The sequence below is a fragment of the Saimiri boliviensis genome, chromosome 17, assembly GCF_048565385.1.
Source record: "Saimiri boliviensis isolate mSaiBol1 chromosome 17, mSaiBol1.pri, whole genome shotgun sequence".
Taxonomy (NCBI): domain Eukaryota; kingdom Metazoa; phylum Chordata; class Mammalia; order Primates; family Cebidae; genus Saimiri; species Saimiri boliviensis.
In genome coordinates this window covers 39,556,328-39,574,489 of record NC_133465.1, presented here as the reverse complement: position 1 = coordinate 39,574,489, position 18,162 = coordinate 39,556,328, and the positions used below count along the sequence as shown (strand labels likewise).

The window sequence follows — 18,162 nt, the reverse complement described above, 5'->3', positions numbered from 1 at the left end:
TTGTAATTCCAGGATCTGGGGCATTTTAGAATTCATCTATTTATTATTTCATTCAATAAACATTTATTGACTGCTTTCTGTATATTACACACCTTGCTGCTAACCAGATGCTGTTTGATACAGCCATAAAACTTAGTGGGCCAAAAAGAACCCAGACTGTAGGTCAAACAGGGTTATCCATATGCAGATCCTCTGCCTCATATCTGTTGATGTTTCAAGCACACCATCCATGTAGGAAATACCAGAGCTCATGGTAATCGGCAAGGACAATTTGTTCGTCCAGACAGATTTTGTTGCTCTCACTTGAATGCCTCCTTTAGAAGTCTGTTATTAATTCACCTGAAAGGTGATCAACAAACTCTAACATTCTTCCCTTCAGTTAGATTGATTCCAATAGACTGATTCCAATCTATTGGAAATCAAATTAAGGTTCTCACCAAGTGTAATCCTGGGAGTTTGTGTAACATTCAGCTTTCCCATGTCTTCATGATCCTTTTAATTTTATATTTCTAATCATAGAGGCCAACAACATAGAACACAAAACTGTTTGACTATATTAATAAAGTTACTTATTTATATATTATCTGTGACCACTTACTTTCCCCCATTACATTCCTCCAAGTGGATGACTTACAGTTATTAACTTTCAGGAAGCCCCTATATATCACAGCATCATACCATTAAGCCCTTTGGAAATTCATCACAAATCAGTATACAGATGACATTGATGTCTTATTGCTATTCATTCCTCCCGGGCCGTTTTTAGCAGTTCATTTTTTATATCCCTGCAGTGCAGAAATATGGCTCACTCCAGTATCTGTCCTTTTTGTAATCGCTAAAGGAAAGCTTGGCAGTTGTCATATATTACACTCTTGAGGAAAATGCTAGTAATACATCGAATTGATTGAACAGCATGGACTCAAAACTGCTTGGCATAGGGCTATTTCCTCACTGCTATTCATTTTTTGTAAAAAAAAAAAAATCTTACCTTTTAGATTCAGAAACTGGATCATTAACAGGCAATGTGTAGAATAAGGATCACACACTTGGAAAAGCCTAAAAGTTCCTATTTCCTCTCTTTAGGTTTTGAATATATTTCCAGCATATATTTACAGTACTGCATGCTATGCTGCTGGAAACACAGTGTCATTGGCCGGAAGCTGATTGGCATCTGGGTTCTGAAATAGCCCAGGACTTCCCAGGCTCTGGAGGAGTAGAAGCTTAAACTCATAACGAAGTTGAGAACATTGTGACTGCTAAGGCAATGGGCAAAAGCCAAACCTATATGCCAACCTTTTCATTGCAAAGGCGTCACAAGAAGGACTGTGGTCTTGGAGGAGGCAAGCAAGGAAACAAAACTGGCATGGTTTGTCTGTGTCCCCACCCAAATCTCACCTGGAATGGTAGCTCCCACAATTCCCATGTTATGGAACAGACCTAGTGGGAGATAATTGAATCACAGGGGTGGGTCTTTCCCATGCTATTCTCCTGAGAGTTAATACGTTTCACGAGATCTGACAGTCTTATAAAGGGGAATTCCCCTGCACAAATTCTCTTCTCTTGTCTGCTGCCATGCGAGACATGCCTTTGACCTTCCAACGTGTTTGTGGGGCCTCCCCAGCCATGTGGAACTGTGAATCCATGAAACCTCTTTTCCCTTATAAATTATCCAGTCTTAGGTATGTCTTTATTAGCAGCATGAAAACAGACTAATACAAAGATGTACTGAAAAAGGAATTAAGATGAAACTAAGAAAAGTCACAGCTCCATATAATCACACCTGTGCTTTCCCCCTGCCCCTCACCTTTGTGAAGGAGGTAGTTGCAACTGGGCCTGGGAGACCTGAAATAACAGGGCACAGGCAGTTCAGTTTGAATCATTCTTCAGGAGGCCAAACCATGACCAATGGAGTCCTTTCCGATATGAATATTTGTAATGAATCTGAGGCTTTCTTTCCAACACCAGCTGCAATAGTTGATGATCCACCTGGGTTCACATTTTAAGGCCACTGGACATGTCCCCCAGCTTCTATTAATTTTGGCTGCAATCAACTCACCTTTCTTGTGGGAACTGCCCTTGACCTAGAAGAGCAGTGGTGTGCTGATAAATCTATATCATCCAGCTCTCCAGCCAAAATAAATAAATACAATTAAATAAAGAAGCCCTGATAGGTAGCATTTGCAGATTTCTGTGATGTTAACACACCCTACCATGGTGGATTTCAAGTCACCACCTTGATGGCACTCAATGTGGAGGTAGGAATAAAGACACATGTTGGGCTCTGAAAGGCAGAATAAACCAACTCATTAAGGATACCACTGTACAGGAGACACCTTGCCCGGGAATACCAGGAAAAGATGTGCCTTTTAGAAAGTACTGAAGGCTGCCTCTCTGTCCCCTAGGAGTGGGTGGCAGGACAAGAGCACTTTGGTGTTATTCACACTTAAGATGTCCCTGTGTGTGTTAAACTGTCCATGCCTTGTTATATAGAAAGTGACAAGTCTGGGTAATTTATAAAGAAAAGAGGTTTAAGTGGCTTACAGTTCTAGAGGCTGTATAAGCATGGTACTGGCATCTGCTTAGCTTCTGGGGAAGCCTCAGGAAGTTTTTAACTCATGGCAGTCAAAGTACCAGCAGGCAAATCACATGGCAAAAGCAGGAACAAGAGCCAGAAAGGGGAATGATGCCACACATTTTAAATAACCATATCTGGTGAGAAATCACTCATGACGACAGCACCGAGCGGATGGCCCTGAACTATTAATGAGAAATCCACCCCCACAGTCCAATTACCTCCTGCCAGGCCCTACCTTCAATATTAGCGATTGTAATTCAACATGAGATGTGAGGGGCACAATATCCAAACTGTATCACCGTGGGATCAGGCTACGGTTGGACTCCAGTTACTCTTGTATCTTTGCTGAACTTCTCCCCAGGTCCACTTCCCCCATTCCCTTGCAGCTTTCACTCGAGAACACTTCTTCAGAAAATGATTTGCAGAAGAATCCTCATCTCAACCTCCAAACCTAGGCGGAGAGAGCATCAGACTCTGGAAGAGTGACACAACACTTATTTTGAACTGATAACTTTGTGAAAATCTTACTCTATTTGAATTTGACAAGCTCAGAATAAATGATGTGCAAATCAACAAACACTGAACTGATTTCTGTATTCAAACCTACCTAGCAACGATGCATTAAATAGCAACATACTAAGCATAATATGTATTCATTTTTCCATCATAGCACAAGTAATGCATTCTGCTTATATTGAGAAATTAGTGAAAATAGCTACTTGGCTTAAAGGGAAACAAGAGTGGCTTTTCCTTACCTTAAAAAAAATAGTTTCTGAATATTTCAGAGGAACATGCACATTGAGAAAAATCTCTGCTCCTTAGATGAGATGTGAAAAATATGCCTGATAGGAAGGTGGCAGAAAATATTTTTAGGCAGGCGAGATGCTGATAGTTTGATAGGTTTCTATTAGATAAAACATACCAAACTGTGTGAGTGTTTCACCCATTGGTAAAAATGAAACCATGTGCCTTTCTCTTATGATATCATATCTAAGTGTTTCACGTGGGTTAGAACATGCATGTTTCACAGCTAAGAGCCAGAAAGGACTGACATCATATCAAGTGTCACGTCTGATGAAGATTTGAGTAAAAAACAGAACACGCATCTTTTCAGAACATTAGGTGAGAAAAGACAACATTAACAAAATAAAACTTAAAAAATTCGCCTTACTGAATAGACACTGGGTTTGCTGTATGAGAAAAACAGATATTAGGCTGAATGGCTTATTTCAACATTATCTGCAGTTTAGATCTTGGCTCTAGTATATTACAGAGCAAGGGACTACAACATCCAACTTTTTAAAATGTTTAAAACATGACATACTGGAAAGAGATGGCTTACTTTAGTTATTCTTAATCTTTCATGCAACATTAATAAAGTTGTATCTATATGACATTAAATCTTCATTGGAAAAATTAAGTCTGAGAGTTGCTCAGATGTTCAATTGTTTACACTGCACAGACTTCCCAAATTGCATTATTTATCCCAGTTTCTCAGCTTTAATCCAGTTCTTTTGTTTCAGAAACGAAGCTTTGAAGAAAATGAGCATTTCCTTAAGTCCTTCTAACAGAATCTACTATATTTCTTTTCTGAGGTAGTGGATAAATTATGAATTTTTATTTTAATTTTCCAACCAAAGATAGCTGGTTATAGGCAATAATATCTCTTTAATAAGATTAAAAGTCTCTAAAGCTCACATAGAACAACTTTGTGAGTTGATTCAAATAGTCAGGTTTACAAAGAGTAGATCAACCAATTTCAGAACCTTCTTGGGGAGAATGCACAACTGATACCAGCTTTTTAAAATCAGCATCAAAAGCTTATCTTGGGTATGTGTGACTGTTTCTCCCACGGTCCAGGAGATCTACCAGTCTTGTGTTTTTAACTAATGTAAAACCATTTGTCTTAGGCTGCTTGACAAGTGAAGCTGGCTGGAAAGAAGTCTGTAAAAATTAGGTCATGAGTTTTTCTTTTCTCTCCCGTATTTAGATAGATGGTAAGAGAGCTGAGCTGCAAGCAGTGTTATGTGAACAGCATATTTTGTTCCCTATGTTTAAGAGGCTGGTTGTTTTGTAAAATGTCTGTTAGTTTTGTTTGTTTTTTGAAACCAAGTCTTACTCTGTCACCCAGTCTGGAGTGCAGTGGTGAAATCTTGGCTCACTGCAACCTCTTCCTCCCTGGTTCAGATGATTCTGCTGCCTCAGCCTCTTGAGTAGCTGGGACTACAGGTGTGCGCCACCACATCCTGCTAATTTTTGTACTTTTTTTTAGTAGAGACAGGGTTTCACCATATTGGTCAGGCTGGTCTCGAACTCCTGACCTGGTGATCTGCCTGCCTTCCTTGGCCTCCCAAAGTGCTGGGATTATAGGAGTGAGCCACTACACCTGGCCAAATGCCTGTTAGTTTTATCTGTGGGATTACGTAACCAGAAAACTAAAGTGGTATGATGTGATGGATATTGAACTCATGAGATTCATGGAGAACAGTCTCTCTTCTAGGAATTCATCTGCCTATAAATTAATTAAACATCTGAAGTTAGTCCTTCCATATTTTTAATAAAAATTATACTCAGTTCTGGGATAACTTAAATTTTCTCTAAGTATTGTCACTAAAATTGTACAACTGTCAATCTTTCTGTGTTTGGTTAAAATGTTCTATGAAAGGGGAGAACCAATTCCACCCATACAGAAAAGAGAAGGCACAGGTTCCTTGGTCATACGTACACAGAACCAGGAGAAAATAGGGAAGAAGGGAAAGGACAGGGAAAGAGACACAGGGAAACGAAAGAGAGAGAGAAGGTTGGAAATAAAGACTGGAGAGAAAAGAAAAGGCTAAGAGAGAAAAAGAGATTTAAGGAAGGAGAAAAAAAATAGAAGTATAGAAAAATAAAGGAATATGCTGCAGGAAAGAAGAGCCAAGTTTTTTCTAATACTCACCAGAGGAGTAAAGGATGAGAGAGGATTAGAGACACTTACGGAATATGAAAGCCAACAACCAGGCATTTCCTTGGGAGATTTGCCTAATGACTGCATTGATTTTCTGGATGATGTCAACAGGTGAGCATTACATGGAACTGCCAAGACAGTGAGCGGCAATCCTCAGCCTATATCTAAGCTCAGCAATCGTGCATGAGAACCTGATACCCACAACGGAATGCCTCTGCGCTGAATCCATTTCCCAACTTAAAATACAGCATCTTCGTCTTTCACGTTTTGCTTCTGTTTCATCACTGTTCACTGCTACACACTGAAATCTTTCACTCCCTGCGGAAAGCTCTGCTCTGAGTACAAACACAATTACCTTGGTCTCATTTTTTAAATCTGTAATCAAAGTCCTCTTTTATAACATTCATTTTGTTCTGAATCCTTCATTCCAGCTACTCAGAGCACAAAATACCAAAGGAGAAAGTCTGTATCTAAAACTTTGAGGAATAATTTTGACAGTGGTTGAGAAGAAGATGACAAGTATCTTCCAATGCTAGTGCTTTAAAGAATGTTTTCCTTTAGGAGGATTTACATCCTAGTTAAATCCTCATTCCAGGGTGGCTGCAAGCAAATATATTCCACATATCCCATCTAACCACTGCTCACACAGAATCAAAGTACATACAGGTTGGAAGGGGGTTCACAGGTCAAGTCAAAGCTCTCATCTGATGCTTCAGTGTGTTCTACAATTTCAAGTATCCCTGAATGCCCATTGGAACTCTTTTTGTGCCAAGGGTCTCAATGAAACAGAAGGTCATTCAATTTTCACATAGCTTGAATTCCTACTATGAATTGAAGTCTGGCCAAAGCTGCTTCCGAAGAGCAGGGCTAGTTCTCTCTAGGTCTCAGCCTGCACAGAAAAGGTACAATTAAAAGTCAGCTGTAATAACTTCTTAAAATCTTTTCCTTTCCAATAGATACATAGATTGACAGAGAAAACTGAATACAGAACATTTTGATTTTTCATTACTTTTTCTTCTTCTGGACTTTATTTTGTTAATGTCTTTTCTATTAGCTAATCTTACCATCAGCACTAGGGGAACTGATGGCAGTATTCCAGATACTGTCTTATCAGTGAAGGGTATTGCATGACAATGGCCTCACTTGTCATGGATGTAGAACCTATGTACTTTGTAGTTAGACTGAATTCATCTCTTGGCATTTTTCCTGTGTTATTTACTCAACTAAGCACATTATCCATTAACTTCTTTTACTTTTTCACATGTAGTGTTCTTACAGAATATCTTGCCCAGCCTGAATCTGTGACATTTTATGTAAATATATGTTTGAGAGGAGAGTTTTATCTTTATGCCTACTGATTTTTAACCTTTTGGGTTGGAGGTACTAGCGAGGTGGCTCTGAATTCTTCTTCTGTCTTTTAAAGAGTAAATCACTACCCATCTGACAAACGGTTGATATCCAGAATTTACAAAGAACTAAAACAGATTTACAAGGAAAAAACAAACAAGCCCATTCAAAAGTGGGCGAAGGATATGAACAGACACTTTACAAAAGAAGACATATGAAAAAATGTTCATCATCACTGGTCATTAGAGAAATGCAAATCAAAACTACATTGAGATACCATCTCACGCCAGTTTGAATGGCGATCATTAAAAAATCTAGAGACAACAGATGCTGGAGAGGATGTGGAGAAATAGGAACACTTTTATACTGCTGGTGGGAGTGTAAATTAGTTCAATCATTGTGGAAGACAGTGTGGCAATTCCTTAAGGACCTAGAAGTAGAAATTCCATTTGACCCAGCAATCCCATTACTGGGTATATATCCAAAGGATTATAAATCATTCTACTATAAGGACACATGCACACGAATGTTCATTGCAGCACTGTTTACAATAGCAAAGACCTGGAACCAACCCAAATGCCCATCGATGATAGACTGGACGGGGAAAATATGGCACATATACACCACGGAATATTATGCAGGCATCAAAAACAATGAGTTCGTGTCCTTTGTAGGGACATGGATGAACCTGGAAACCATCATTCTCAGCAAACTGACACGAGCAGAAAATAAAACACCACATGTTCTCACTCATAGGCAGGTGTTGAACAATGAGAACACGTGGACACAGGGAGGGGAGCATCACACACTGGGATCTGTTGAGGGGAAATAGGGGAGGGACAGTGGGGGTGGGGAGTTGGGGAGAGATAGCATGGGGAGAAATGCCAGATATAGGTGAAGGGGAGGGAGGCAGCAAATCACACTGCCATGTGTGTACCTATGCAACAATCTTGCATGTTCTTCAAAGGTACCCCAAAACCTAAAATGCAATAAAAAAAAAAGGAAATTACCTCTCAGTACCTATGCTATGAATTCTAATGCAAACATTAGTTTCTTTGATGGAGAAATTCAAGTGGGAGTTGTGTTTTCTTGCTGACGACACCACCACCTGTGATGGTAGCTGACAACATGTTCTTCTCTGCCAGTCACTGGCTTGATAATTTGCATTATAACCTGCCTAATGAGTGCATTTTTTCATATAATTCTCTCCACCACCACCTTGTGAAGAAGGTAGTGTGATGATGGTCCTTTTAAAAATGAGGAAACCTGAGCTTAGAGAAGTTAAGCCAAACAAATCCTTTATTTGGTAATCAAAGATAATCCTGCTTCACTTCGAATCACCCAGCTCCTTCTCACATGTACCTACGACAGTACTGCTAGGCAATGGCAATCTAAAATTCAAACCCAATTCTCACATCTGGTCATCCGTGGCCCTCTATTCTCTCCTAAATGGAGGTACACATCGTCTTACTTACCTTTCTTCCCCTAACCACAACTTTTGAAAGTGCTCCTCATTTTTTGGAAACCTCAACTTGTTCTGGGCTTTATTCTCTGTGAAACTATTTGCAAATCATTTCTCCTCTGGTCCTCCTTGACCGTAAGCCCTTTCTCCTACATCTCTTACATGCCATTTAACAATATTATTTCTCATAAAATTCCCTGTGCAGCCACATCCGTATCTTTAGCCTTTTTTGGTACTATCGTTTGTAATTGTATTACCGTAATCTTATTTTTAAGAGCTTCCCAATCCACTAGAGTCATCTTCTATGAGGCAATGGGGCTACATCAATTTTAATCATGATATTTTAAAAATCTGCCTTTTGAAGTTTTCATATCCATGTCTGGCAATGCCTATTTTTTTTTTTAACCTTGCTACCATTATTTCTAAGATAACACACCTGCTTTTTCCTAGAGTTACTGTCCATTCCACATCACTAAGCCTTTCCTTGTTGGTTAGAATTAGATTTAAATGAACAGACCCCTTGGTGCTTAAAGACAACGAGTGAGATTTAAATGAATAAGGATACTTATCCATGAAAATTTAAGATCAGTGATCCAATAAAAATCAGCATGACAGCAACACATTTAGATGACAAAATCGATCTACCTTCTTCTTTTCTTCTCATTTTCTGCACATGGAGTAAGATCATCTGACATTTAAAGATCCTCCTGCAACCTACATATATTTCTACCTCCCTTTTCATGCTAGCTCATATCCTAGCACCTCCATAAAGTCTTGTTGGACCAACCCAACTTCTTATTCTCATTAAAACATTAATGCCAAAATGATTGATTTTCTAATTAATCACTTCTTGATATCTATTCCACTATTATCTCAAATAGTTATTTAAATCAGTTACTGCCAGTTAACTTCTATGTATCTATATTTTCTCCCAAAACGTATCATAAACTTTTTGAGGGAACATAAAAGCCTCAAACATAAAAGGTTTCAGAATATAGCAATGTGGACATGTTGTGAATGGCAATGATTAAATACAGTCAACTAAATTTTGCAGTCAGGTTCACAGGAAAATTTAAAAACACAGAAGTGATAAGATTTTAAATGCCAAACTAATTCACATTTCTTCTTTTTTTTTTTCAATTTATTTTAATAGTCATAAAAACACAATAACTGAAGATTAGTTTTGGTAACAGATTCTGTGGATATCAAAGTTATTTTCCATCCTGGGCCTTCTCACATTTTCCTCCACCTTGGATCATAGCAACTATTGGTGAATTCCACCTAAATGCTTTTCTTGGTAAGCAAGGGTGCTCTTGGTTCAATTCAAATCAGCCAGCACTGTCATGGATAACCCCACAGATATAAAATGAAAATATGAAAGTATGTTTATGATAAGAAGCTCTTAATCTAAGGGCTAATCTCTATAGTATATTTGTCTTATTATTCCTTACAAGGAAAGCAATATTAATACTATAGGCCAAGGTTCAGATGTTAAAATAAATGTAAGTAAGGTGCTTAAGAACCAAATAAAGAGAGATTTCCATTAGCTAAAGAGATCAAGAGAAGTTTAATGAAAGAGATATTACTGGAGTCACAGAGATTTAATAATAAAAAAGCAGGGGTTGGGACTCCTTAGGCAAGTTGGGGGAAGGGCATATTGTGTCCAAAGCATAAATCCCAGGAAAAGGTAAGAGGGACATTCAGTTTCTTTTTTTCTTAAAGTTTACACTCTCACAGGGAATAAAAGCTATATACAAAATATAGTATAAATGTCTCTGGAAAGGAGATTTAGGGCTGTATTACAAGGGCTGTGAATGCCGAGCTGAAGTATTTATACCTCATTTATAGACAATTATGAGTTTTATTAGCTCATATTTATTTCATGGGAAATGTGGAAATTTCCATGTAGATACACCTACAGCTTTGTGTCGAATGTCTTCCGATCGTCCTTTTGCATACATCTTTACCTTACTTAGGGGCTTGGAGGCTGGCTTGCATGGACTGATTCAACAAGCACCTTTGGCTTCTGCCTTCTTTCCGTAAGACGGGAGGAAGGGAATGCAGTCAGGGCCTTGTTCCCTATTCACCCCGGGGGTTGCCCTGAGCTGGTTGCTTCTCTCGCTGAAGGTCAGGTGTTCCTCTCCACGGCTGGTTCTTTTGGTCTCCCGGTTCAGGTCATCACTCCCTCTCCTCAACCCTTCCAGACCTGTGGTGGTTATAAATGATCCATCTGTGAGGGATCCTCACGCAATGTTCCATGTCTCTTGCTGAGACTCTTCCTGATATAAGCCCCAGGTATCAAGAAACCAAAAGGAAACTGATGACAACAGTAGTTTTAGCCTCCACTGGGCAAAATTTCAAACAAGAAACTTGAAGATCTGGGGGAAAGGCTTCTTTGAGATAATCCATGTAGGTCCACAGTCCACTGATGCCCAGTCTCTTTTCTGCTTCTCTCTCTTCCCCTGTCTCTGTTTTTGAAGATGGGGTCTCATTATGTTGCTCAGGTCTTGAACTCCCAGCTTCAAGTGATCCTTGCACTTTAACCTCCTGAGTAGTTGGAATTACAGGTACTCCAGCCACCACACCTGTATATTACTTTTATATTCCTGACTGCCAATAGGATGAGGTCAATTATTTCTACCACCTGCCTCCTCCCCAGAGGTTTCAAAATCCTCTACCTTCTGTATCAAGAATACATTGTATTCCAAAAACTTGTACTGAATGTTGGTGAAAGTCTGTCAAGTTGTTAGGGAAATGAGAGATTACTTCACAACCATTAGGATGGCTATTTAAAAATAAGTAAGTAACAACAACAACAACAACAACAACAACAACAACAACAACAACAACCAAGTGTCTGTGAGGATATGGCAAGATTGGAATCCATGTGTTGCTGATGGGAATGTAAAATACTATAGCCACTGTGGAAAACAGTGTGACAGTCCTCAAAAAGTTAAACATAGATTTGCCCCAGTAATTCCACTCCTTACTATGCGCCCAGAAAAACTGGAAGCAGGGACTCAAACAGTTAGCTGTTTACCAATTTTCATAGTAGCATTATTCACAATAATCAGAAGCTGGATGCAACCCGAATGTCTATCAACAGAACAGACAAACAAAATGTGGTCTATACATGCAATGGAATATTATGTAGCCTTAAAAATGAATTAAATGGATACCTGCTCCAACCCGGATGGACCTTGAAAACATATCCAGTGAAATAAGTCAGACATAAAAAGATAAATATTATATAATTCTACTTCTGTGAGGTACTGAGAGCAGGCAAATTCATAGAAACAGAAAGTAGGCGGCACTGTTCACAATAGCAAAGACTTGGAACAAACCAAAATGCCCATTAATGATAGACTAGATAAAGAAGATGTGGCACATATACACCATGGAATACTATGCAGCCATAAAAAGGATGAGTTCATGCTCTTTGCAGGGACATGGATGAAGCTGGAAACCATCATTCTCAGCAAACTGACACAAGAACAGAAAACCAAACACTGCATGTTCTCACTCATAAGAGGGTGTTGAACAACGAGAACACATGGACACAGGGAAGGGATCATCACACACTGCAGCCTGTCAGGAGGAAGGGGCTAGGGGAGGGATAGCATTAGGAGAAATACCTAATGTAGATGACAGGGTGATGGATGCAGCAAACCACCATGGCATGTGTATATCTATGTAACCTGCACATTCTGCACATGTGCCCCAGAACTTAAAGCATAATTTTAAAAAAAGAGAGACAGAAAGTAGGACAAAGATTACCGGGGCAGGGTGGGATAGAAAATGGGGAGTTCTTGTTTACTGGGTACAGAGTTTCAAGTTGGGATGATAAAAAAGTTACAAAAATGCATAGTTGTGATGACTGCACAACAGCCTGAATGTACTCAATGTCACTGAACCATACACTTTAAAATTTTAGAAGAAAAAGATGGCTGTCCAATGTTCTGCAGCAGAGACCAAACACAGAATCCATATGAAGAACTACTGTAGTATAGGACTCCTCGAAACGATGAGATAAGACTGAGGGTGGAGAGGAACTTAGACTCCAGCACTGGACCGGATGTGTCATGAGCTGGCTTCCAAGGGTGCTGTCACGAATCTAAGCTGCTATGGATCTGTGATTAGATTCATTTTGATTGTTTCCCTGTTGTACAGAAAAAGGTTGTTTCTTGCTATAATTTTATTAAAAAGCCAAAAAGTTTTAAAAAATAATGTGTTGATTTGTGGTTAGTAAACCACTAAAATCTTTATATTCACATCTATTATTTTAGTTTCCTTTTGGTACTGCAACAAATTACCCCATAATTAGTGGTTTAAGTTAGCTTAAATTTATTATCTTACATTTGGGAAGTTAGAAATCTCAAATCAGTTTTGCTAGGCTAAAATTAAGGTGTCAGTAGGGCTGCATTCCTTCTGGAAACTGTTTCTGTTTCTTTGCCCTTTGTAGCTTCTAGAAGCCTCCTCGGCTCGTGGCCCTGTATCACTCCTACCTCTCCGCTCATCCTCACGTCTCTGTTCTCTGACTCGGACTCTCCTGCCTCTGTCTTTTCCTTTTAAGGACTCTGCGATTACAAGGGGTTTACCTGGATAGTCCAGGGTGACCTTCCAGTTTTAAAATCCTATATTTAATCATATCTTAAGGATACCTTCTGCTATGTAAAGTGACACATTTACAAGTCCTGTGGATTAAGATGTGGACATCCTTGGGTGTGGGCATTCTTCTATCTACCACATTTATCAACTCCAAATATATTTTGATATGAAATGGAGAGGGAGGTTAGAACAAAAGTGTTTTTCAGATTACCAAATGCAAGCCTGTGTTATCAAATCCAGAAACTTTAGAAAAGAAAAAATAAAACAATATCCTTCATCACAATCTCTTTTTTATGCATATCTTGGACACTTTTTAAAACCACGTTGGGATCATAAAGTGGATAATTTTAGATCCTACCTTTTACACTTAACACATGATAAGGAATTGTCATGTCATTAACTACTGAGGTGTCTATTGTATTAAATGAGTTGAAAGATGAGAAAAGATGGTGGAACTAATTTTTGGTTAAAACGGTAGAATTGACAAGTGGGTTTTAGTCTCAGTTTAAATGTTTTTTCTCCCTTTAGATATTTTAGATCAGCAGATAGGTTTCTATGTGCCATATTTCCTCCCTGAAAGCTAAACTCACAACCTTTCAATGCCTACCTATATCAAATGCTCAAAGTATCTATATTCCAAAATAATTAAGTGAAGTTATCCATATTTTGCTGAGGAATTTTCTCATTCTATATTTCATTTACAAATTACTAAGAATCTCACTTATGTGACTAGTACACTAAAATTAAAACACAAAACACTGTGTACACATACTTCGATCAGGGCAAAAAGACATGAACGATAAAAATTTTTGTGAAATTTTACAAGTTCAATGGCTAACAAGGGTCTCAATCTTTAAAGCAGTCAGTGAGGCTTAACTCAGCTTAAAATATATCATAATCAAACTTCTTCATATATGGAGACTTTAAACAACCTGAAACCACAAAGAATTATCTCCCTATCCTCCTCCTTTCCGATTCTTGAGTTAATTTATAGCTTTAATTAGAATGGATTAATTGGCTCCAAACAATTTAGCAATTGGAAGTTAAATTTAACAGGGTTAAGGGTTGGAGATTGGTTTCAAGGTAGGAATCCTATATCTACATGCAACTCAGCCTTAAGGGCATGCCATTTGTAAAAATACAATTACATATTTAACATCCCTTATGCAAAATGCTTGTGATCAGAAGTGTTTCCAATTTTATTAATTTTGGATATTTGCATTTATATATCTTGGGGAAGGGACCCAAGTCTAAATAAGAAAAATTCATGTGTTTCAAATACGTCATGTCTTATGTACATAGCCTGAAGGTTTTTATATGCAATATTATAAACAACTTTTTGCATGAAACACAGTTTGAACTGCATTTGACTGCAACCTGTCACATGAGGCTAAAAGGTGAAATAAATCTCATTTTTAAGTGAGAATGAATAATTTCTCTTACATTCAAGGCACAGTGCATAGGATAAGAAGTTTACTCCAGAGTAAAGAATAACTAACCTTTCTTGTTATTCTTGTACTGAGGTTGAATTTTAGCCTTAAACTATGGTAAATAAAGCCCTTGTTCCTTCATTTGAGTCCAATGTCAGGCCAAATATGTTAAACATAGTAACACAAGTCAGGGGTTTCCAGAGAGCTGCATCATGGTTTTGTGCATAAGATACATTTAAACACCAGGAAGAATAATGCTTGTGGAAAAAATGTGACACAAAACACACAGTTACTGGGGTGCATTTCACCTACTGACACCCAGCTGGTCTCAGACTTCAAAACGTGGCATCTTGCCCAAATCCTACAAAACTTTCCCGTCTTACAGGGTGATTTTCAAATCAATTATGTTGGGTATTTCTTTAAGGGAAAATGAAATTCAGAGCAGTGATCTGAATTCTCACTTTCAAAACAAGTCTCCTACTCATTAAACATCACCTTCAAAACATGATGACGCAAACATGGTTTACCTACTGTCTATCAAATTAAGGCATTTCATTACCAAATAATTTATCCTATGATCGACTATATTTTATTTTCTACCTTTCACCAATGCAAAAGAAACCATCAGACAGTTCTCAGCTCTTCAAATCACCGACAACAAAAGTTGTGCCAGATATAAATATTTACATCATGAAAAGTAAATGTTGCCAAGATTCCAAACTCCAATGCATTTGAAAATTGGTTTGGATCAGGTATACTTTACTGAATTGGAAAGATACAAAATCATCTGTTCAAAATAAAACCTCTAAAACATAAAAACCCCAAATCATAACATGTGAGTGATTTTTTAACACTAGACAATCTCCCAATCTCTTCTTTCCCAATAAATTTTAGGGAGAAGCTGTGTCCACATTTTTTCCTCTTTCACATCAACATTTTTCCTTTAAGACATTCTGATGGAAAATAAAAATCATATATCCATTGTGTGTGTTAGCTTGACATATTTTCCATCTCAATCTCAATCTATACTTTATCTAAAAACCCTTCGAATGCTTGCCATAACTCTTAGGAAAAGGATTCAGCTCCTCAGCATGCCTCAGGATTTGCCCTCTGCTGTCCTCTCCAGCCTACCATCTTGCAAGCCCCTCTTCAGTCTCCGTGTTCAGCTTTGCTGGCTACCTTTCAGGTAATTTCTGCAACTCAGGCACCAGGTAATTTCTGCAATTCTGTATCTTGGACTTTTCTCCCTCTGCTTTTCCTTTTGCCTAGAATGCAATTATCCCCTACATCACCCTTTCCAAGAAAAAAGGATGACTGAATATTTCATCACAACTGCAACTTCTCTTTCTTAAATACTGACCAGCAAACGCACACATGTTCATGACTTTAAATAAATAATTCGTTTTAAAGAGAGGTGTACGTAGAAACCATGGCAAGTTCCTTGCAGGATTTATAAAAATAACACTGAAAATGGAACGATAATTAGGATAGCTTAGTTTTATATGGAATTAGAACAATAAACCAAATGACCTATAACAACCTTTCCACAAAATGCTTCTCATATTTACAACCGTACACAAATACCAGGTAACAGGCGTCGACCACATGCAATGTCTTTTAAAACCTGCCTTTTGAGCTGAGTCAAAGTCACTTACACCTTTTTGATGAGTCATTAGGGTGTGTATTTGTTACAGTTACATTGTATGAGAAAACATATTTCAATATATCAGAAGGAGAAAAAAATTAACTTACAAACTTCATGGTATTTATGGTAAACAGACTGCACAAAGGAAGAGAGAACAGAGCCCAATCAGCCCAAACCCTAATGAATCAGCCGCTGGTATTAACAAAAGCTGTCAACAATTTTAACCTCAATTTTTTTGCGCCAATGTTATTTTCCATATCTCTTGAGTTAGCAACAGTTTAATTACCTTCAAACACAATTTTCTGTATGTGTATTTTTTTTTTTACCCTTAACAACCTACTCAACAGTAAACGATAGCCAAGTAAACATGAACCAACAAGAGAAATGCTAAGATTCCAGTGATTAGAAGACCCGATGGGCACTATGCCCTTGCACAAATTAAGGAGGAGCTCATTATGGGGGGAGGAGAGTGAAGGAGGGATTTAGGTGTGAGAATCGCAAAGCCCAGCTCAGCATTTCTGTGCAGGAGCTAGGATTCTTAGCCAGCAAGATGCCCCTAGGAAGATTAATTATTGATTTTCTTATAAATCATCTAAGGTGATTTTTGTTTGTTTTTTTCCTCCCAAGATGATAAACGTCTGATTTTACTTTTGTTAATTGGTTTTCCCACTTCACTGAGGTTAAAAGAAGGCCTAGTAAAACAGTTTCTTAGAGGAAAGATTTTTCCAGCATGATAGGCAGGAGTGGCCACTATGCTTTCTGTTCTTTATGGGGGTACCAAGGTTGCCTGATAAGATCTCAGGCAACCTCCAGGAGGCACAGAGTCATTAGAAACACAAGAATTTGACTAGGTAGGGAGAAAAAGCGTAATGTAGACATATATCTATCTAACGGCAGCAGGTCTGAAGTCTGTGGTATTCCTGGGTGAGAGGCAAATTCATCACAGAGACTGAAGCCTTAAGGATCAGCTTTCAGAATCAAGATGGCCCCATCTTCAACTTTACCATGGAAGTAATATGGTGGCTTACCTTCCTGCCCCCTGTGTTGATGCGAAGAGGTGTCAGAAAGGGGTCAAAAATCATGTGACTGGTCTCTATGTTGACTGGCGACTGCCGTTTCCCCACCGAGCAAAGATTCCAAGCTGAGTTCACCAATCCCCAGAAAGAAGGAACTAGAAACAAAAAGAAATTACAGAATTAGCCTGAGTGGCAGGTTGGGAAAACAACATAAACAAACAGAGCTATGTACAAGAACGGTAAAAATGGAAGAGAACCACCAAATGGTTCCACCCATGGAGATCATCCCTGGGGGTTGCAATGGGATTTTCCTGGCCTGAATCTTGGTCCACTTCTCTAAGTCCTACCTTCATGATCTCGTCATCAGATTACCTTGTTTGAGGCCTACTCATCCTGCAGTTTCTTTGTTGAGGACAGTCATCATTAACTCTTTAATGCTAACATCATTGTTCAGTCCACATCATCTTTGCAACATACCTGAGGTAGTCCAAATATTTAGCAATTCCCTTGAGTTGATGCTCTGCTTCTCCTAACTGACAAGAATCATGTGAAAATCAACCTTATCCTATTTAGAAGTTTTTCAAAGAAAGTGTCATTCAGTACACACAAAGTGTTTTTCTTTGGGTTGTCAAGACTAAACTGAGGGAGTGACTTGTTTTATGAGCCAGCCCCCCGAGTCAATGCCAGACAAGAGCTTAGCAACCTGACTTCATCTTCGTTTAGTTCAACACTGTGTCATTAACCTAATGGACCAGAAGACAAAGACTTGGTGTTCATTTGATAGGCAGAAAAATGACATTGAGAGCTGAACACAAATACCCAAAGGAAACCATCCACTCATTTTCAGTGTCACATTAAAACATCTATTAGAATAAATGTCTAAACCAGTTCTATTTCTCTTTATTTAAGAACAATTTCAGGGCTAGGGTGGGGAGCCAGCCTACTAATTTTATGTCAGTGAAGATCAAAACTATACTTTCAGCCTTTACCTGCTCCTCTCAGTACTTCCATTGAATCTTTGGATCCATGGATCCTTCAAATTCCCCTGGAGATGATATGGCCAATCATTCCTCCACTCATAAAACTTGCTGTGAACTCCTATTTTGTATCATGCCCTGGATTAGGCTGAATC

At 38.5% G+C, this 18,162-nt stretch overlaps 1 protein-coding gene across 2 annotated transcripts in view; it reads right to left on the bottom strand.

The window, feature by feature from the left end:
- Positions 1 to 18,162, bottom strand: part of CA10 (carbonic anhydrase 10) — a 538,401-nt gene that overhangs the window by 288,534 nt on the left and 231,705 nt on the right. For both annotated transcript variants that reach the window (XM_003931317.4, XM_074388566.1), the window contains exon 3: positions 17,043 to 17,185. In XM_003931317.4, coding sequence (XP_003931366.1) covers positions 17,043 to 17,185 — 143 coding nt within the window. The remainder of the gene's footprint in view (positions 1 to 17,042; positions 17,186 to 18,162) is intronic.